Source organism: Amblyraja radiata, chromosome 22 (assembly GCF_010909765.2).
Source record: "Amblyraja radiata isolate CabotCenter1 chromosome 22, sAmbRad1.1.pri, whole genome shotgun sequence".
Lineage (NCBI taxonomy): Eukaryota > Metazoa > Chordata > Chondrichthyes > Rajiformes > Rajidae > Amblyraja > Amblyraja radiata.
Genome location: NC_045977.1, coordinates 32,184,422 through 32,206,556, shown reverse-complemented (window position 1 = coordinate 32,206,556; position 22,135 = coordinate 32,184,422). Strand labels below are relative to the sequence as shown.

At 41.5% G+C, this 22,135-nt stretch overlaps 1 protein-coding gene across 1 annotated transcript in view; it reads left to right on the top strand.

The window, feature by feature from the left end:
- Positions 1-22,135, top strand: part of myo15a (myosin XVA) — a 160,530-nt gene that overhangs the window by 71,292 nt on the left and 67,103 nt on the right. The window contains exons 25-40 of the mRNA XM_033040947.1: positions 875-907; positions 1,543-1,624; positions 2,627-2,757; positions 2,841-2,936; positions 3,132-3,367; positions 3,800-3,978; positions 6,165-6,237; positions 8,889-9,080; positions 9,809-9,921; positions 10,197-10,297; positions 11,220-11,334; positions 12,822-12,886; positions 13,343-13,516; positions 16,206-16,287; positions 20,107-20,263; positions 21,028-21,121. Coding sequence (XP_032896838.1) covers positions 875-907; positions 1,543-1,624; positions 2,627-2,757; positions 2,841-2,936; positions 3,132-3,367; positions 3,800-3,978; positions 6,165-6,237; positions 8,889-9,080; positions 9,809-9,921; positions 10,197-10,297; positions 11,220-11,334; positions 12,822-12,886; positions 13,343-13,516; positions 16,206-16,287; positions 20,107-20,263; positions 21,028-21,121 — 1,923 coding nt within the window. The remainder of the gene's footprint in view (positions 1-874; positions 908-1,542; positions 1,625-2,626; positions 2,758-2,840; positions 2,937-3,131; positions 3,368-3,799; positions 3,979-6,164; positions 6,238-8,888; positions 9,081-9,808; positions 9,922-10,196; positions 10,298-11,219; positions 11,335-12,821; positions 12,887-13,342; positions 13,517-16,205; positions 16,288-20,106; positions 20,264-21,027; positions 21,122-22,135) is intronic.

Here is a 22,135-nt window from a genome sequence, read left to right as displayed (position 1 = left end):
GGTCAAATTTAACCTGATCCATGTCTACGGTTCACCTGGTTAGATTCCACCAGGACCATCTAATCTAGCACCACTTATCTACCTGGACAAATCCCGTCTGATCCATTTAATTTGCATCCACTTCTTTTATTTTCCAATCTATCCATGAATGCCTCATCTACTGGGTCCAAGTACATCCAATCTACTTGTTCTATGTTTACCTGATCTCCTTGATCTGTATCCACTTGACCAATGTCCACCTAGTCAGTGTCCACTTGGTATGAATCTTCTTGGTTTAATTGGTCTCCTTCCACCGAATCAATTAAATATGCCTGGTCTGTGTCTGTCTATTCCACTTGGTTTGTGTCCATCTGCTCTCGCTCCGTGTTTGCTGATAATATTTATCTTCTCTGTGGGTGAGATGGATGTGAACGATTAAATGTCATTATCTGAAGAAGAGATGGAGTGCAGCCAACTTAGTTTGGATAAACCAGTCATTCATTTTATTATTGGTTCAATTTGCAGTGCATAAAATGGCTGTTATATTTGGTTTATATAAAAACAGAAATTGCTGTAAATACTCTGCAAGTCAGGCTGCATCTATGACAAGAGTAACAGAGCTAACATTTCAGGCCCTTTGTCAGAACTTACTAACGAGATCAAAGATAAAGGATCTGAACTCACTTTCTCTGGTATACTTCAAATTCACTATGTTGATCTTGCAACTAGAGCAAGTAAACCAAGCCTTTTCTCCTGAATTTGGTACAAATTGAGTGGTGCGAGCTCATATAAATTGTGATCAATTATGTGACCATGAAATGTCGTCAAATGTTTCTGAAACATGGATGGCAGATTACCTTCCCAGAAACACATTTTTTTCCCCTTCTTTTTGTAGATCCGAGAACAAAATCGGGAGCGGATTGAGATGGTAACAGACATCCTTTCATATATTTTTTTTATTGTGTGCTTGTTTCGTCCTATCACTGGAGTGCAATCTAACACCCTAGTCTAATCCTTTGCACATGGATACTGAATCACACATTGGTCACATCATCTGGATTATGGCATCTGGAGATGCAATGTAAACCAACTTCTTTGACAGTACCACGTACTCGAACACCACGAAGGATAAGGGAATTCAGATGCATGCAAATCTCACCACTTGAATGTTCACCTCTAGGTTACTGAGTTTCCTGACTTAGAACTGTATCAGAATGTCTCCATAACTGCTGAGACTAAGCACTGGAAGTTCCAAAAGGCAGTTCACCGCCACCTTCCTAAGGTCAATTAATAATAATTGTTGGCGGCTCTCTAACCTAACAAAGAAAAGAAAATACATTTCCTAAACCATGTAGTTCCAACTCAGTATTCTAACCTACAAATCGCAGCCTTAATCCTAATTAACTACATTCCTCATGTTTATCCTTCGTTTGTCATATCACAAATGTTACAGCTGTTTTTGCCTCTTGATTTAATAGTTTTTGTTTCCATAATGAGACACACGGCATGCTGCCATTATTACTTGAAAGATAATTTAATTGTAAAAATTACATTTAAACTCAGGAACAAACAATGAGAGAGGTGGTGAATGTTGCTCATCTGGATATTCCAGCAGAGTTGGCTGCCTTACTCCAAGCTGCAGCAGGTAAACGTTTCATCTGGATACTCCATTTTTCAACCATTGTTCTCTTCTTCTAATGCTTGTTTGTATCTCAACATTGCTTACTTTACCTCTTTCTGTTACTCTGCCTTACTCATGGAAATATTACAGCAGTAAATAAGTGTGGTACGCTTTTCAAAACAGCAAGATTGCATGCATTATATTAAGGAAGCATGTACAGTAACTGGAAATTAGGCCATTAATTTTCCTCCCACTATTTCTGGCTGCTATCCCTCAATAAGACCACCCTCAGTCACACTGCTACTGATTTTCCATAATCCACACTGAACTCTGACAGATGATCTTGCTCCGATCACCATACCAGTTATTCTGCTCCAAACTTTCTACTTACAGTCATAAGCTGATCAGAGGAACTCCACCAACTGCAACTTCCTGTGCACACCACACGATATCATAAGATCATAAGTGATAGGAGTAGAATTAAGCCATTTGGCCCATCAAATCTACTCAGCCATTCAATCATGGCTGATCTATCTCTCCCTCCTAACCACATTCTCCTGCCTTCTCTTCATAACCTCTGACACATTCAACCCTTCTGTTCCAGAAACTCCCCCCACCGCTGGGATTTCCTCCCCATTGAGTTCCACGCTTGTTTTTGGCCTTCGACTTACTCAATCTCCCCAAGTAAGATAACCCCTCATCTGAGCAATCACCCTAATCATTTGATACTGACAGCCAGGGCCAGATTTAGAGAGGCCCTAGGCTATTCCACTTGTGAGGCCCCTCCCAATCCCCTATGCAAGGCCCCTTGCAATCAGCCTATGAAGCCTATAGGTAAATCCGGCCCGCTGAGGCCCCCTAGATCTCGAGGCCCTAAGCTTAAGCTTGTGAAGCTTATACATAAATCCGGCCCTGCTGACAGACTAATAAGTCAGTGATCTCCACTTCTTTCTCAAATTTCAATTAGAGAAATCAAAATGCCCCTTTCAGGAAGAAAGCTGTTGATGTTGGGTGTTTTTTTTGCAGTTGGGAAAGAAACCCAAGCAGATTGCATTATCCAGACAGAAATTCCAAAGGTGCTTTCAGAGCAACAACTATCAATGCCTCTTGATATCAACAACTACCCTTTCTCCAGATTCGTATGGACTCACTTCAGGGTAGGTTTGTGTGGTTTGTTGGTTTTATGTTACATGAACGGGCTATCCTTCTGTTGTCCTCACTGGTGTCTTCTTTTGTCCAGGACCATTTATTTGGTATGTTGACCTCTCCACTGGAAGAAGCATTGACCCAAACAGAAGAGGACATAACTCATGAAACTGTTACCGTCTTCAAGCTGGTAAGGTGCATGGAATAGAACTGTTCATGAATCAAGTAACTGTATATTCCAATACTTGGAATGTAGCCAATTAGTGTAATTGCCTATTTCCAGGTCTCTACAACAGTATTCTGAAACAGATGCCTGAATGAGTCCCCTGCAGTTTTCCTCTAGCATTTTGTGTCCATCTCTGATGATGATAATGTTCTTTTTCAGATACTACGATTCATGGGGGACCCACATCTGAATGGAACTCAAGAAATCCTCTTTGGTAATTACATAGCCCAAATAGGATTGGCCAACTCCAACCTACGCAATGAAATCTTCGCTCAAATAGCCAATCAAGTATGGAGAAACATCAATGATAAGAATGCAGAGAGAGGCTGGCTCTTAATGGCTACATGTCTCAGTAGCTTTGCTCCTTCTTCTAAGATGGACAAGTACCTTCTGAAGTGAGTGTTTTGTGAAGTCGGTCAGTTCAAGCTAATCTAGGAATGTGGAATTAGATGTAAACCCATGAAAGACTGACCAAATCGGTAAAATGATTCTCTCTCCAGCCCATTCTCCAATTACACTGACCTCTTGCAGCCCCACTAATCACTCACATGCCCTTTCCTTTCAAGTACTGTGTCGCCTCATCCCCTATTACTTTCCCTTTCCAATTCTACTGGTACCCTTCCTCAGATTTGCTTGGTCCACTGATAAATGCTGTGTAATCAGGATCTGCAGAAACTGGAAATCTTACTGTCACGTAAACAGGAATGAGATAAGGCTTGGAGACACCTCCTGCCACAGTTGCCTTAAACCATGAAGGGCGTATCTGAAACATGAGGCCAAGATGAAAATGCATGATTTACATCCCTCTCTCTCCTTTTATTCAACAGGTTTGTGTCCGATCATGGTTTCAATGGGTTTAAGTCTGTATGTCAGCACAAGTTATTGCAGGCAATGCATAAAGCCAAGTATGGCCCTGAGGGAGCCAGAGGTTATCCACCCTCCCTGCTGGAATGGACAGGCAACAAGAGGAAGGCTAACATTGCAATAGAGGTATCCTGCTTTGATGGTGAGCAAAGATTCTCCCAATTCGATGGACTCACTTCATTCGGTCAAATGCTATTCATGCAGCAACTAAAAATGGGGCAGCACAGTGTTCAACTGGATTGAGCATGTCTGAGGCCATCCAGTCTATAATCTATTATCCCATTCACTCCATGCCCCTATGGACTTCAGGTTTTATCCCACTTTCCCTTCAATCTTTGAGTCACTTTATATCCCACCCAATCAAAACTCGCTCTTACTTCTTCTCTCACATAATTTAATATCATCTCCTGTTCCTTATAATAACCCTGTATCCCTTTATTCCCGATATTCCTTAAAATTCCATCCAATCTAATCCCATAGGAGATACTTCCCTCAGCCTTTGATATTTTATTATCTACCATCAGTTTTATGCCTCATTGCACATACCTTTTAATATCCATCCTTTTCTCATTCTTCGTAGCTTTTTATATCCCTCCAATGTCTTTACATATCACTTCCACCCATTTCCATTCACTCCCTGCACCATTTAAGGTCAGATCAATCTAATCCACTTTACCCTGCAACTAACACACCATTTAATATCCTACTGGACTAAACTCTCCACCCCTCTATCGCTCTCACCACCCCTTTAATATTAAAACCGGTTCAATCCTACTCTTCTTTTCATTCCCCAAATCCTTTAATATTCCTCACAACAAATCCTCAGTCAAACACAATATAATTTCCCATCATGTCAGGTAACAACAGAAGTTAGCGGCAGAGGGGAGAGACAGAATCTAAGAAAGTTTCAGGTCAGTGATCCTTTTGCAGAAAGCCATTTACAGTGTATAGGTACATGATATGGGAATTTTAAAATTGCAGGAAGGAGGTGGGATGGAACAAACAGAAGGAATGTCTGGGATTAAGCGTAAACAAACATTGGCCAGATAATTATCATTTTAATGTACTGGCAGTTAGAGACAGATGAGAAAATAAATAAATGAACAGAGTCACATACTAATATATATAAACACCCTTGGGGGAAAAAAATACCAGGTGGTGTGAAATGTTTTAATTCAGTAGTTTCATGGGAACAATGTACCCAGATGGAAGATGAGATGCTGTTTCTCATGCTTATATTAGGTAACACTGAAACAGTGCAGGAGGCCAAAGACAGAGAGATTGCAGCGGGAGTGGGACCTTATTTTCAGTTTTTGTTTTGGATTTTTGGCATCTCCATTCAATAGCTTAGTTTAGTTGAGTTAGCTTAGTTTATTGTCACGTGTACCAAGGTAAAGTGAAAAGCTTTTGTTGCGTGCTATCCAGTCAGCGAAAAGACATTACATGATTACATTTAATGTTTTATGTGTCATTCCTAACTGTCACTGTATGTCATGTTGTCACTTGTGTGCGGAGCACCAAGGCAAATTCCTTGTATGTGAATACTTGGCCAATAAATGTATTCATTCATTCATTCACATTAGAGCCATTTACAGTGTATAGATAGATAGATGATAAGAGAATAACGTATAGTGCAAGGAAAAGCCAGCAAAGCCCGATCAAGGATAGTCTGAGGGTCACCAATGAGGTAGATAATATCCCATTTACTCTAATTCCCAGTACCCTCTCACTCCTTAGGTTAGCCCAACTAATATGGCCTATAATATTCCACCCAGTCTGTTTACATCCTATCTATTTCAACCAATTAAACCACTGTAATCCTTTGCACTCCACCGCCTTTAATATCTTATCTAATCCAATCCAATCTCCTCCCTCAGTGCCAATGTTTTTAATATGTCACCAATCTCTGACTCCTCATATCCTTTAATCTCCACAACAATCTAATCCCACTATCCCTTCATTTCCCATCTCCTTTAATATCCCTGCTTTAAGAGCCTTTTCCTTTATAAAAAACACTCCTGTGAACCAGTTTTTGCACATTCAGTTCTTCTTGAATGAGTTACATCAGGTTCTCAGCTCTCTTGTCAGGCACTCCACAAGAAATTCTTCTCCTAAATCTTGATAACCCCATGCGTAAAAACATTGTCCGATAACATTTCTTTGGCACATTGCTGATTAAGTTATACTGAAACCTTGAAGTGGACATTATTTGTCTCTCTGCACTATATCAAATAACTTATCCTTCTGAATTTTTATTAAGTCTAAATGAGGTATATAAGATGAGAACAAGTTGACAACAAATTATTATTTCTCTATTTATATTTGCAGGCAAGAATTTTATGTGCCCTGTGAACTCATGGACTACAGGAGAAGAACTGGGACAAGATCTCCTGCGGCACAGGTAGTCTTAGAGTCAGCAGAAGATGTAGAAGCTTCAAGTCAGACGTTGATGGTTAAAAAAAATGTCTAATGGGTCTTAATGGCCTAGACATTCAATTTGTAACTCATTCAATATGTACACTGGCCAGTTGAATTTCTGTGATACAATATTAGGTTAAAAAAAGTCAGAGATTTAATGCATGGGTTGCAAAGTTAAGAATTTTCTTTCCAATAGATCCTCCATCACTGCGTTAGTGATTGGAGATGCCTAATTCTGTGTGGAGACTTCCAGCAATGTACAACCAACATTTCCACAATTGCTATCCACGTGTGCATGGCCCACAGATGACGTGGATTAAGCACACACTGAAGCTACTTTCATAGTCTTGCAGGGCCAGTTGCAGCATGCAACCTATGTTATTACTTTGCAGGCCATCAAGTCAAGTACTTGAAACTTATTTTACATAGGTCCTCTTTTGACAGCTGTCCTTCTGGTCCCTTTGCCCTTTCCCCTCTCTTGTCATGATCCAACATCCTCAATCTAACTGCAAGCCAAGCTCTTGCAAGTTGCTGAACGCGCACCTCATGCTTTCCTCAACATAATGTTCCAACAAGATCAACTAGTTCCCTGTTTTCCCAATGACAGATAACCCGATCTTCCCCATTCAACCTGTTGGTGTAATGGTTAAGGTACTAAACTAGTATTTCCAAAAAAGGCACAAATGCTGGAGGTTGTTCAGCGCGTCAGGCAGCATCCCTGGAGAACATGGATAGGTGACATTTCGGGTTGGGATCTGACACGAAACTTTATCAATCCATGTTCTCCAGAGATGCTGCTTGACCCACTGAGTTACAGCAGCATTTTGTGTCTTTCCTTGGTAAACCAGCATCTGCAGTTCCTTGTTTCTACTATTTAAAGATAGCGGAGTCAAGGGATATGGGGAGAAGGCAGGAACGGGGTGCTGATTGTGGATGATCAGCCATGATCACATTGAATGGTGGTGCTGGCTCGGGGGGACGAATGGCCTACTCCTGCACCTATTGTCTATTGTCTATTGTCCAGAAACCTGGCCTAACCATCCAGAAATATTTATTTAAATCCAAGGCTACAGTTAAGGCAATTAAGTTTATTTAATTAAAAACTAATATCCATCACAGAAGGAAATCTTCTTCCTTACCACAGCAATGTAGATCTGAACTGCCCTCGGAAATGATCAGGTCATTCAGATGTAGCAAAACACAGGTAGAATAAAGCCAAACAGATCACCTGGCATTAATTAATCATCTGATTCAGACATGACAGAATCACCCTGTCCCCGTTATTCTATCAAAACTCTTTTCAGAACAGAAAACTAACTGCTACAAGAACTCAGCTGGCCAAACAGCATCTGTGGTGGCAAAGGGATGATCACGTACAGATCCTGCATCAGGACCCAAAGCAACAATCGTCCCTTAGCCTCCTCAGATGATGCTTTACCCACCAAGTTCTTCCAATAGTATATATTTTGCTCCAGGTTCCTGCAATCTCTCGCCTCTCTTTTCAAAACACCTAGGTCTGGTGTGTAAATTAGTAATGATATCTCACAATTTAGTCAACAGTCTAAAATAATCATAATCACAACGTCATTTCAAAGCTGAAGGCACAGATTCTTCCACCACAGTCACTGGAAATGTTCAGGACCAATTCGCCAGAGGTGGCAAGACAATGGTAAATTGTACATGTTGTACATTCAGGAAGGAGTGACCCTAGAACTCCTCAATGTTAACTTAATGTCTCATAGTATAAGAAAATGCCCTGCCTATTATCACCTACTGCTTTGTGCACTGATGAATCAGTGTTCCTTCACATGTCATGGTCATTTGGAAGAAGCTCTGAGTGTAAGGGTAAAGCATGCACTCAGATGGGGGACTTCAGTGGGCATCACCCAGAAGTTTCCACTGCATCATCAAGAAGAGAGTTGAGAGACTCCCGAAACTCCGCTGCCAGAGTGGATCTATGGTAGTTGTCGAGTGAACCATCTTGATCCCTCATTCACCTCTCTACCTGTTGTGGATGCATCTGTCCTCGATGGTTTAAAAAGTAACCACTACAACATTATTTTAGAACCAAAATTCAGAATTCATTGAGAGGACGTTCTTCATCTTCATGCTACGTTGCAAGGAGACGGGGAAATAAGGAGAGGTGGGGTGGGGCTAACGGGATTCTTGGCCTGGGAGTCAGCATGGACAAGGGACAATGGGCTCCTTCTATGAATATAAAACTCCCAGAAGTACCTCAAAATGCACACAAATACATTTACTGAGACATATGCTCTGAGAAAAATACACTGTATCCAGATATATGTGTGATGTAAATACAAATATAAACACATATAAACATTTATAGGGTCACAGATACACAGAAACACAAATATACTGACCCCTCACAAAGATAAACAAGTACATGCAGACGACATACACATACATAGAAACTTATTGACTCCTTTCATAGATACAGATCTAGAAGTTTGATATACTGACACGTGCAAAAACATCAACTCAGACGAACAAGCACCCACACACGAGGATACCTACTCTCACACAGTGCAATCATATTCAGTTACATAATAAGAATGCATACATGTGGGCACATTTAGATGCAGACAACTAATAATGCGGTGCTTTTTATTGCAGGGATATTACAGAAGGATGGCGAGGTTGGACTGTGGGAAGGAAGCATAAAGGCGAATGGACTGAGCTTGGAGGTCATGACTATGTCATGGACTTGGTGTCTGACCTGGAGCTCCCGACAGATTTTCCAAGGCAGAAATCCTTTTTTATGATTTCTTCTGAGGGAAAGACAAAAAGCCGGAAGAGTCGAAACGTGTGAGTATTTATTGGGCTCACCATGATGAGTACTGTCTTCTCCAAGATTATGGGTGGAGTTCAATTTCCTTAATGCTGAGATATGCGTACAGGGAACACATTTTCCATGTTCATTTTAATGGCAACAGATCTCGGGAGTTTCTATAATAGGATGTACTGAGTCTCCACTGAGTTCTGCGCCCAATGAACGTAATGACATAGCAACTCTTATAATCATAGTCATACCTGTTGAAACAGGCTCTTAAGCCCAACTCTTCCATGCTAATGAAGATGTCGCATCTAAGCTAGTCCAACTTGCCCATATTTGGCCCATATTCCTCTAAACCTTTCCTGTCCATGTACCTCTCCAAATTTTTTAAATGCTGTTATAGTATCTGCTTCAACTACCTCCTCTGGCTGCTTGTTCCATATATTCACCACTCTCTGAGTGAAAAAGGTGCCCTTCAGGTTCCTATTAAATCTTCTGTAGTGCCTTCAATTTTCCACGCAGTTTTAATATCAACACTCGTATTTAGTATTAGTATTATTGTCCATAATGGAATATATAAAATACTGTCAGATGGGCTGCAAAACAAACAGAAAATGTTTTGAGTGATTCCTTTAAATGTTCCAGTGTTGAATTATAATTAGAATTGTAGCTGTGCCTGGGAAAGTAAGGTCTCGGATTGCTGCTGGGACGGATTAACATTTGTGGATGTCCATTCAGTAACGCCTTTATTCCTGGGTAGTGTTTTTGGCCATGGTTTTGACTCGGATGAAGATATTCCCTCGCCCCCTGTCACCCAGGCACCTGTCTTTGTGCCAGATTCGGAGAGATATCCCACTGGATCCATTAGGCGAGGTGAGATTGCTTTATCTACGTTATCTGAATGCGAGTTACATGAAAGTGTGGTACTGTATTTACGGAAGCGTAATTCATAGTAACAATTATTGTTGTAACTATTACTCATCTTTGCTGAGGTGAATGATGCTCGATATTATTATACTTGTGATTGTTACTCATGGTGATTTAGTGATTACTGCTTTTAGTGATTATTACTCATAACAATTATTGTTCTTGTAGTTATTGTTCTTGAAGCAATTGTTTTTGATTATTTTATTTCCTTTCTTTAATAGATTCCGATGCCTTCAATGAACGGCGGTCTCAAAAAGGACTTGATCGCTATCTTGATAGCTTGTTTGATCCTGTTTTATCTTATGAAAACGGGGTAAGGAAAGTCAGGCAATGTTCTAAAAAGATACGCATCAGTCAGATTAGACACTTTTTTCGAACAAGTAATAATTTTTTGATGATGGATATGAAGATAATTTTCAGAAGCCACAATTAACCTGTAAGGTGATTGTGACACAATCCTAGAAATCCTCCCACTAGATTTAAGCTTAAAGGGAATTTTATCTCAAAGAACCTGGAATTGCGCTTCTAGCAAAGTCAACTTTGTTATCTTTTCTTTAATAGTAAGAATTGGATGAGAGACAAATTCTCGAAGGATAGATGGATAAACTGGTTTTGCAAGGACAGCAAAGCTTTAGAAAATTCTTTAAGAGATGGACAGTGATGTTTGACCCAAACCTTCACAACAGCAATTCTAAATTATTTTCAAGCTGCCCCATACTTTTGTACACTCAAATGTTCTGGAAGTCTATCTATTGCTGTATTCTGCAAGAAATTTGGGAAATCCCAATTTATTGCAGGCTGCATTACCCCAGCGTTCTGGAGTGTATTTCTGTGACCCCAGTATTTTGGAGGTGTTTGTGTTGGTCTGGAGGATAGCAAGGTTAACCCCAGTACTCTTGTGAGATTTCAAGTTACTCTTGTACTCTGTAGGATGTTGGGTTATACCAGTGTTCTGATGATATTTGGGTTGCATCAGTAATCTTGGAGGTTTTCAAATGAGCTCAAATGATTAAAGGATGCCATTATATTTATTGGATTAATGACATGGAAAGGGACATTAATCCAATGTGTTAATGCAGCTCCCAAAGCATTTAAATTGAGAATAGTTCTAAAATTTAGTTAAGTTGTTGACAAAGTACATATCAAATTTGTACCTCTGTGTTGAGTTCTGCGGTGGGAATTATTCATGCGGCAGGTTTTGATTTAAAGTACTTTGTTGTTTCTTTCCATTTTTGGATTTGGAGCGAACTTCCTTAGTGTCAAACAGAATGAAAGGAGGCGGAAAAGTAGGACCTGGCAATGGAGACGGAACTCAGCTGGGTCATCAGGGACTTGCCAAGAGGCCAGGAGCCCAACAGCGTCAGTATTGGCAGTGTTATTTGTGTGATGCTTTCTGTTAAAACTTTTGTTACGCACTCTTTTCATCGGTATCAGAGTGAAACTATAACACTTGCACTATAACTAAGACCACCACTCACAATGATACCAATCTCAGACAGGTTTGCAACATCAATGAATTTGCTTAATCAGGAAGCAAGGAAAAATAGCCAGAGCTCTTTCCCAGAGATTTTCCTGTTGCTGTGGAGGAAACTACCCTTTCCCAACTGCCTTATTCCCATCTCCCAATTTATACCCAACATATTCAAATGTAAAAGTTTTTGCCACTTTGGTGGCAAAAACAGGAAAGTAGACTATTATCTGAATGGTGGCCGATTAGGAAAAGGAGAGATGCAACGAGACCTGGGTGTCATGGTACACCAGTCATTGAAAGTAGGCATGCAGGTGGAGCAGGCAGTGAAGAAAGCAAATGGTATGTTAGCATTCATAGCAAAAGGATTTGAGTATAGGAGCAGGGAGGTTCTACTGCAGTTGTACAGGGTCTTGGTGAGACCACACCTGGAGTATTGCGTACAGTTTTGGTCTCCTAATCTGAGGAAAGACATTCTTGCCATAGAGGGAGTACAGAGAAGGTTCACCAGACTGATTCCTGGGATGGCAGGACTTTCATATGAAGAAAGACTGGATAGACTCAGCTTGTACACGCTAGAATTTAGAAGATTGAGGGGGGATCTTATAGAAACTTACAAAATTCTTAAGGGGTTGGACAGGCTAGATGCAGGAAGATTATTCCCGATGTTGGGGAAGTCCAGAACAAGGGGTCACAGTTTAAGGATAAGAGGGAAGTCTTTTAGGACTGAGATGAGAAAATCATTTTTTACACAGAGAGTGGTGAATCTGTGGAATTCTCTGCCACAGAAGGTAGTTGAGGCCAGTTCATTGGCTATATTTAAGAGGGAGTTAGATGTGCCCCTTGTGGCTAAAGGGATCAGGGGGTATGGAGAGAAGGCAGGTATGGGATACTGAGCTGGATGATCAGCCATGATCATATTGAATGGCGGTGCAGGCTCGAAGGGCCGAATGGCCTACTCCTGCACCTATTTTCTATGTTTCTATGTTTCTATGTTTCTATCACTGGACACAGAACCTTTTGCTGATAACAGAATCCAGCCCAATTACCACTCCTAGACCTATTAACCTTCCCAGGTTTCTACTGTAGGAAAACTGGACATAAAGGAAAGACAAGAAAATACAAAGTAATTCCACGGAAGGAAAATGTAGACACACGTGCTGGAGTAAATCAGCAGGTCAGGCATCATCCCTGGAGGAATAAGATGGGTCAGGACCCTTCTTCAGATTTTAAAGACACACTTCAGACCCACTGAGTTACTCCAGCAATTTGTGTCCGCCTTTGGTATAAGCCAGTATCTGCAGTTCTCGTTTCTAAATGGAAAAGGTGCTTGTTTGTAATTTAATTAGTACTGCCGTTCTTTAATTTTGTTTTCCAGGCTATGATCTGCCTCAAATAAATGCCCAGCAGCAAGATTTCATTAACCAGCAAGCTTACCTTCTGGTAAGTTCCAGTGTATCCATCTTAATAGTTGGTAACATTGAACAATGTAAAAACTAGAAGAGATCAGGACTCCTAATGGTCAGTGATTTAATGGTCAACCCATTGTGAAACTGATCATCGGTTGTTTGAATACTGCAGGTGATAATTTCAGTCCATGTGTCTCCAATGAAGAATACCCATATTTCCTGCTATTGATCATTGCCTTGTTCTTGTAGCCACAATATCATTTTACTCTTGCAGAATGGGCTCACAACAAAGCATTTCCACAAAGCTATATTGCATGAGGAGTGTTCATGAAAATGAACACCTAGAGTTCTGATTCAGTGTTATTACTGAAACATGCCAATGGTTTAACTGGACTATACTGAACATTTGTAACAAACTAGAGTCCCACTTTTAGTCCCATCCAAATGCTGACTTTATGATTAAAAAGATGTATATGTGATTGACGAACAGGCCCAGCAAATGACCATGCAGGCCATGGCTCTCCAACAGCAAATGACAAGTGCCAGCCCCCCAGATGCCATGCTGAACCACAATCCAAGCCTGAACCACAACCACAGCACTGCCATGAAACCCACTACCAGCAACCAAAAGTCACCCAACCAGAAAATGGGCCTTCCTCCACAGGTAGGAGCACTAATTTTACACAGAAAATTGATGTGTGCAAATGAACACTACTTCTTGGGTGTGACAAACTGCTGGACTTCAGAATAAGATATTTCACACATTAACATCATTACTCTGAGAAAGCAGATAATGTGTCAGAAGTGTATAGAGATGTCATTGGGAGATCTGAACTGAAACCTCCTGTAAAATCTACAGTGGGTGTCAATGTCGTCCAAATATTTTCCTGTCTGTAATCTCACTTCCTCTCGTCATTGCATTATTGTTATTACCAATGTTATTGCCATGTGTATTTCATGGTCCTTTTTGGCCCTCCAAGTTCCCTGCTGTAGTTTTTTCAGGCTTTCTTTATATTCCTCAAATCTTCTCACTAGCCAATGCCTTCTTAAATGTAATAAGCCATCATGTGAATGTGCATTGGATTCTGAATGTACAGTACGTTACTGTTCTTGTTGAACCAAGAGCTATCAGTACTTTAGCCTAGAATGATTTTCCATGGTGTTAGTTTAGTTTAGTTTAGAGACACATCATGGAAACAGGCCTTTCGCCCACAGTCCACGCTGACCATGGATCACCCGTACACCTTAGTTACACATCCACTCCCAACACACTAAGGACAATTCGACTCCATTCAAGGTCCCAAGCAGTCGTTCCAGGTGCGACAAAGGTTCACCTGTATCTCCTCCAACCTCATCTACTGCATCCGCTGCTCTAGATGTCAGCTGATTTACATCGGTGAGACCAAGCGTAGGTTGGGCGACCGTTTAGCCGAACACCTCCGCTCAGTCCGCAATAACCTACCTGACCTCCCGGTGGCTCAGCACTTCAACTCCCCCTCCCATTCCCAATCCGACCTCTCTGTCCTGGGTCTCCTCCATTGCCAGAGTGAGCAACAGCGGAAATTGGAGGAACAGCACCTCATATTCCGTCTGGGGACCTTGCGTCCTTATGGCATTAACATTGAATTCTCCCAATTTGGCTAGCCCTTGCTGTCTCCTCCCCTTCCTTAACCCTCTAGCTGTCTCCTCCCACCCTCCCATCCGCCCACCCTCGGGCTCCTCCTCCTCCTCCCCTTTTCCTTCTTTCTTTCCCCCCCCCCACCCCCCATCAATCTGAAGAAGGGTTTCGGCCCGAAACGTCGCCTATTTCCTTCGCTCCATAGATGCTGCTGCACCCGCTGAGTTTCCCCAGCAATTTTGTGTACCTAAGGACAATTTACAGCCTGGCACTCTAAGGCAGTAACTCTACCACTGTGCCTCTGTGCTGCCCCTTTTCCTAGAAATTTAATATATTTGTTTCTTAACGATGCAACAATTTAATGAAAAATAAAAGCCAATTAGAAATTTCATCTGAATTGCAAGGTTCACTCATTCTCATTCCTGAGCAGTCCTGTATCAATGTATCAAGGCAAGGAGGCTCTCCAAAGCCTGCTGTATTAACAATGGCCTCCATTATGACTGGACACCGTTTCAATGATTTCCAGTGGTCGATGTGTGCCCTGCAACACCTGTAAACTACTCATGATGAACTCAGGTTTCACTGTTACTGCTACCTAACCACATGACTGCCTTCCGACATGGTACAGAGAAGGAATGTATTCGGAGAATACAACTGGTAAACTGACTTATGGAAGCCATATTATGTAAAATAATATAAATACTTGCCTTGTTTCGGATTATGTAAGCAGGTGCAAGAAGATGCAAAAGCATGTTGTAAAGGTGCATCTCCAAAAGATGCAATTGGGTGTCAGGGGGGTTGGGAAATAGGAGGATGCCCTCAATTGACAGTCAACAAAGCATTTCTGGTTTACTCAATGTGGTCGGTAATGTGGCAGACAATGTTTACACAGCGACACCCATAAACAGCAAAGTGATAATGGCCGCATAATCTGTTTTGGTGATGGTTTGGCTGTGATGTAAATATTGGCTTGGAACATTGGGAATAACACATTTTCATAAAAATGGGAATGGCATCACTTACACCCATCAAAGAGAATGAACGGGACATCAAGACATCAAGTCAAGTCACATTTATTTATATAGCACATTTAAAAAAACAACTCTCGTTGGCCAAAGTGCTTTACATTTGTTATAAGAATAGTATAAACAAACAAACTACATATAGCCCTCGCTCAGTGGACGTCAGGAAAGGCTTGGGAGTATAGATAAGATTTTAGTCTTGACTTAAAGGAGTAGATGGAGGGGGCAGTTCTGATGGGAAGGGGGATGCTGTTCCACAGTCTAGGTCTCATTGCACCATATCTGACCAGCCACAGTAAAACATTGATGAAGCAACCGCCCCTCAGTGCAGCACCTAGTCAGCTCTTCCTCCCATGCAGGGCATAAATCCCTCAGTGCTACATCTCCAACAGTGCAATGGTCTCTCAGGTGCTGCCCTTACAATCGTCTGGAATTATCTTGGTGCTACCTTCCAACAGTGTGACACTCCCTGGTTATTGCCCTCCAACTGTGTAGTGTTTCTTAATGCTGCCCAGGAGTATTTGCTCGGATTATGTTTCTCAAGATCTATGAGGTCGGACACATACCCACGGCTCTGAATGAGGTGGAAATACAGCCAGTGTGCCGTCACCATCACACAAATAGAGCAATGGTTTTGTATTAGTTTACTTTAGATAGGTTATGTATGATATTGCAGTTGGAATATTAAATTATTGCCTCGAAATGTGTTACAGACAAATGCTGCCAATAAAGATTTTGTCCAGCCAGAGATCTCCCACCATGCTGCCAAAGGAAAGCCAGCTGTCATCACACCCAGTAAGTCTTCCTCAGCACATGAACCTAAGTGCCCACTTTTAATGGACATCGTAATTAGCTTCATTATAAAGTAGACCGGCAAGAAGATCTATGGTATTAGATGTCTGGATCTGATGTAAATGATTAGTGGTAACTACAGCAGGTAAAACGCGGTACCTGAAACAGTAACCTGTGCCATGGATGGAGGTGTAGTTATTTCCACAACAAATAGAAAACTATAATCTGGATGAATAGATGAGATTGAAAGATGTCACAGCTGCACTCAGAGAGGACATACTGGAGGGTTCATCCACGGGGATAATATGGGTGGAGTTCAAAAATAAGAAAAGTGCGAGCACTCTGATGGTTTTATGGTGTAGGCCTCCCAGAAGACAGCGAGAGATAGTGGAATAGGTATATAGACAGATTATGGATAGATGTGAAGGCAACAGGCTTGTCGTAGTAGGGGACTTACATTTCCCCATTGTTGACTGGGACATTCTTCGTGCAAGAAGCTTAGACAGGGCAGAATTTGTGAGTGGATGCAAGAGGGTTCCTTGAAAAAGGATCTCGACCAGAAACGTCACCTATTCCTTTTCTCCAGAGATGCGGCCTGACCCACTGAGTTACTGCAGCATTTGGTGTCTAGCCTCTATGGATAATCCTTCTCGAGGAGGGAACCATACTGGACCTTGTATTGGAAAACTAGCTTGGTGAGGTATTTTAGTGAGCGAGCACTTGGAGAACGGTGATCACAACTTAATTTTAAGATACAAAAGGGACACAAAGTGATGGAGTAACTCAGCGGGTCAGGCAGCATCGCCGGAGAACGTGGCTCGGTGATGTTTCAGGTGGAGACCCATCGTCAGATTGAGTGCAACAGAAGCACTGGGTAAGGAAATGGATCAGAGCATCAACTTGAGCATTGTGAAGATTTGCTGTGAGCTGGGAGCAAGGTACAGTGACTGAAGGGTGGTTTGAGTTGGGGCTTAATGGGAGCATCAGGATGGTGTGAAGTGAAATGAAAGGGCACAAGAACATGAAATAGGATAATGAGTTTCACCCTCTGGTCCACTTCATTATTCAACATCGACAGCACATTTATCTCCTTTTAAGGTTTCAAGGTCAGTTTATTGTCACATGTACCAATTAAGGTACAGTGAAATTTGAGTTACCATACAGCCATATTAAGTGAAAAGCCACAAGACACACAACCACTTAAAAGTTAACATAAACATCCATGACAGTGGATTCCACATTCCTCACTGTGATGGAAGGCAATAAAGTTCGATCTTCTTCCTCTTGTTCTCCCGCGGTCGAGGCAGTCAAACCATCCGCAGTCAGGGCGATCAAAGCCCCCGCAGTCGACGATCGAGGACCCCGTCAGGGTGATTGAAACTCCTGCGTCGGAGTGGTTAAAACTCACTATGCGGCATGGAGCTCCCGAGTCGGCCTCTTCTTACCAGAGACCGCGGGCTTCACGATGTTAAAGTCCACAGGCCCCGCGGTTGGAGCTTCAATCCCCGGCAAAGACTCCTGTGGCTTGGAGCGCCCGTCGGTCTCCAGGAAAGGCCGCCAACTCCACGATGTTAGTGGGGATGGAGATACGATATGGAAAAAAATCGCATCTCCGTCGAGGTAAGAGATTGAAAATACATTTCCCCCAACTGCCACCCCCCACATAAAACAAACCAAGGAACAGTAAAACGTACTTTTTAACACATACTAAAAATAACAAAAAAGTAGAAAGGACAGACAGACTGTTGGCGAGGCAGCTGTTGCTAAGGAGAACAAAATTGTAGGGAATACTTCAGATATGATCTCATCAAGGCCCTAGGTAGACAAAAATGCTGGAGAAACTCAGCGGGTGAGACAGCATCTATGGAGCGAAGGAAATAGGCAGCGTTTCGGGTCGAGACCCTTCTTCAGACTGATGTGAGGGTAGGGGTGCGTGAAGAAGAAAGGAAGAGGCGGAGATTGTGGGCTGAGGGAGAGCTGGGAAGGGGAGGAGAAAGCAAGGACTACCTGAAATTGGAGAAGCCAACGTTCATACCGCTGGGGTGTAAACTGCCCAAGCGAAATATGAGGTGCTGCTCCTCCAATTTACGGTGGGCCTCACTCTGGCCATGGAGGAGGCCCATGACAGAAAGGTCTGATTCGGAATGGGAGGTGGAGTTGAAGTGCTGAGCCACCGGGAGATCAGGTTGGTTATTACAAACCGAGCTGAGGTGTTGGGCGAAGTGATCGCCAAGCCTACGCTTGGTCTCACCGATGTAGGCCCTATCTAATTGTTGCCTTCTTAAATGCTGCACCTACTGTACGTCAACTTTCTGTGACGTGTGTACATCGATTTTTGAACTTCTATATTTCCCATTCTCTTACCATCAAAAAAGGTACTCAATATTCCCAATTCTTCTACTGAAATGGATAACCTCATTTTTAAAAACATTTTACTCCATTTGTATATTCTATATTCCCTTGATGACTGTCATTCCCACTTAGCTTTGTGTCTTCAGCAATTTTGGAAATGTTATATTTTGTCCCCTCAGCCCACTTGTCGATTAGATTATGAATAATTGGGGCCCCGGCACTGAGTCCTCTGATACTCAGTAGTCTCAGCCTGAGAAGGACCTGTATGTTAATATTTTTTTATCTGTAAACCAGCATCCATTCTACACCAGTATATCATCCTAGTTCCATTTACTAAAACCTTATTAATCAAACTTCTGCTTTGTAAATTGTCGAGAGTCTTCTGAAGATCCAAACACATCACATCCACTAGATTCCTCCTTCTCTACTCTACTATACACATCAAAGGACTCCAGTACTTTACTCAAATATGATTTCCCTATTATAAATCAGTTGACTTTGCCCATTCATGTCATTATTTTTAAGTGGCTTGACATCATATTATTTTCTGTAGATTCCAGCATTTTTCCAAACACCAACATGTTATTACTTCCCCATCTTCGCACTCGCTCCATTCTTAATCAGAGTGCTTATATTTGATCCAATCTGCAACAGTCATTCCAGAATCATTCATTTATTGAAGATGATAATCAAACCTGGGATGTTTACCAGGACACCTGGGCCACGGTGAGCGTTGGAACTGTGATTTGGAGCCATGAACTGGGACAGGGAACTGGGCCCCTGCCAATTACAGTGACACTGACCCTGTCAGACAGTTTAGTTGAGGGAGAATTTGCATAGCAGGATGAATTCCATACAGCCAACAGTTGATAGCAAGGGAAGTCCAGTTTATCTCTTTCTAGAACCAGTTCCCCTTTCTGTGTCATGCCCTGATTCTTTACCATTGTGAACTAGAATTGTTTCTAAGGTTCTGTCTCTATCATTAGAAATGGCAAACAAAATGCACCCAATTAATGTGTAAGAAGGAACTGCAGATGCTGGTTTACACTGAAGATAGACACAAAATGCTGGAGTAACTCAGCAGGCCAGGCGGCATCCCTGGAGAAAAGGAATACATGATGTTTATTCTCTATTGTATTAAACTTACTGGACAGATGATGTTAAAATTACTTCATTGAGGTTTCTTAAATAATAATATAGTCTGATGAAGGGCCTCGATCCAAAATATCACATTTTCTCCAGAGACGCTGCCTGATCCACTGAGTTATTTTGTGTCTATCTTTAGACCCAATTAAAACCTTTCAGTGATTCCGTCTCTCAGGGCAGGGAATCCATAAATGCTGAATTATAAATGTAAGATCATAACACCACAATTTAGAGTCTTGTAATATTGCATCATTCTTGTTATTAAACTGTTTTACAAGTAATACCACACACGTTTTTTGCATTCATCCTTTCTCTATAATTCAGGAGCTTCCCAAACACCCAAACTCAATGTTGCAACACAAGACCCCGTTCGACACATGATGTTGAATTCAGGGCACCTTCCAGAGCCCACACACAACATCAAGGACATTATAAAGCAATACGAGCAGCCAGCAATTCGCAAGCAAGCTGGACCAATCAGGTAGAGCTGAACAAAACATTTGTCCAAGTGTGGATGTGATATGGCACTGTTAATTGTTGGCATATGCCGGCTTGCAAGTAGCACTGGCTGCCTACATCCCTACATTATGCATGAAGCTTCAGTTGCTGGCCTGTGTCATATGGCACAACAATGTAGGTTTGCACAGTCATCCAGGTTATTAAGAAGAATGCCTATAAGGAACAAGTCTTTCCACTTTAGTTCAGTTGACAGAGCTTTTAAAGGGAAGAACGTTCGGAAGGAGATTTGTTTTACTTGATGCAATTAAATAAACACATCAGGGTTTAGAGTCAGGGAGGGTTCACAGCATAGAAATAGGCCCTTCAGACCACGGAGCCCATCACCACCAATTCACATCTTTAATCCCTCTTATTTTATTCTTCTAACATTCTCATCAATTTCCCTGATTCTGCCACTCACTGTAGGGCAATTATAGTGGCCAATTAAGCTTTCAATCTTCATGATTCAGGATGACACTGAGACATCTGGATGAATTACACACATTCACAAGGAGAACAAGCAAATTCTCCACACACAATAGCTGAAGTCAAAATTGAACCCAGTTCGGTCTATTCAGATTCTGCACAGACAGATAGGCTATGGATTAATTATTTGTAATAACTTACCCCCAAATTGTCTAAGTTCTAAAATAATCTGTAGTTTTGCCAAAGGAAATATGAAACATGTCCGGAGATCTTGATGAGATTGGTATTTGGATAAGGTTGAATACTTGTTTCCCTCATTAGGAAAGAAGGTGGTAAGATTTTCACCAGGAGGACAGATCCCCATGAAGAGGCCATGTCTATCTTGAAAGGACAGAAAACACAGTATGTATCCCAGGTAAGGCAACTAATCAAATGCAGTCACTTTCCAGATCTTTATTCCACAGCAGCTGTCTTTTTTAAATTTTAACAAGGAAATGGATTCCATGGCAAATTCATATTACAGATATAAAAACAGATTAAAATAGGTTGTGTAAATGAGTGAATTACCTCGCTCTTTTTGCTTTGTGATTCATTGATATTTCTTGTCCTTTGTTGAGAGTGAGGGCAGAAATATTTTCCATGAACAAGTGGCTAAGATACCAGGAAGCATATGCCAGAGATTTGAGCTTAGTCAATCTTTCATTGTTGTCGTATCAAGTTCGGGTCCACGTTTTGTCTATAAAATGTGTAAAATATTCTCCTGCTGCAAAACAGAATTTGCACAAAGACTTAAGGGTCAAATGGCTGAGACTCGTTCTAGTGATTGTTGACTAATTGGCTTTTTAGTCTTAAGTCATAAGTTGCTTTTTGTTGTTCTTCAATGGTGTTTGAATTCATACATAGATAAAAGACTGGAAAATGGATAGCAGGGCATTGTTCGTGGCATTGTGCATGGCTTAGAAGTTAGGCTGTTTCAGGAAAGATCTTATTTCTGCTACAATATGAGCCCTGGCATCTCTGCAATGTGCCAAGCCAGCGGATGCTGATTCTACCAGAAAGGAATAGTGTTACCTGGGCATCAGCAGAGGTGAAACTCTCCTGGATTTGGATTGATTATGGAAGGAACATCATGGCTTTCTTGACAGTATGAAGGATGCAGCTTCTGTTTTCAACTTGCTGTCAAGCCCTAATTACCAATCATCTGCTCACCAATGCACAATCTGGATTATGATAGGAATATCCGGCATTATATGTCTTCAAAATAATCTTAATTCCAAACATAACGTGAGAATGACTGATCTTCACATCAAGGCAGCATTTTAACCAGGTTTAGACATCAATGAGTATCAATAACTTTGAAATCAGTGGGATAATGTTTCTCTCCAGGCTGAAATCATAAATTGCACAAAATGAATTCTTGTCAGAGGCT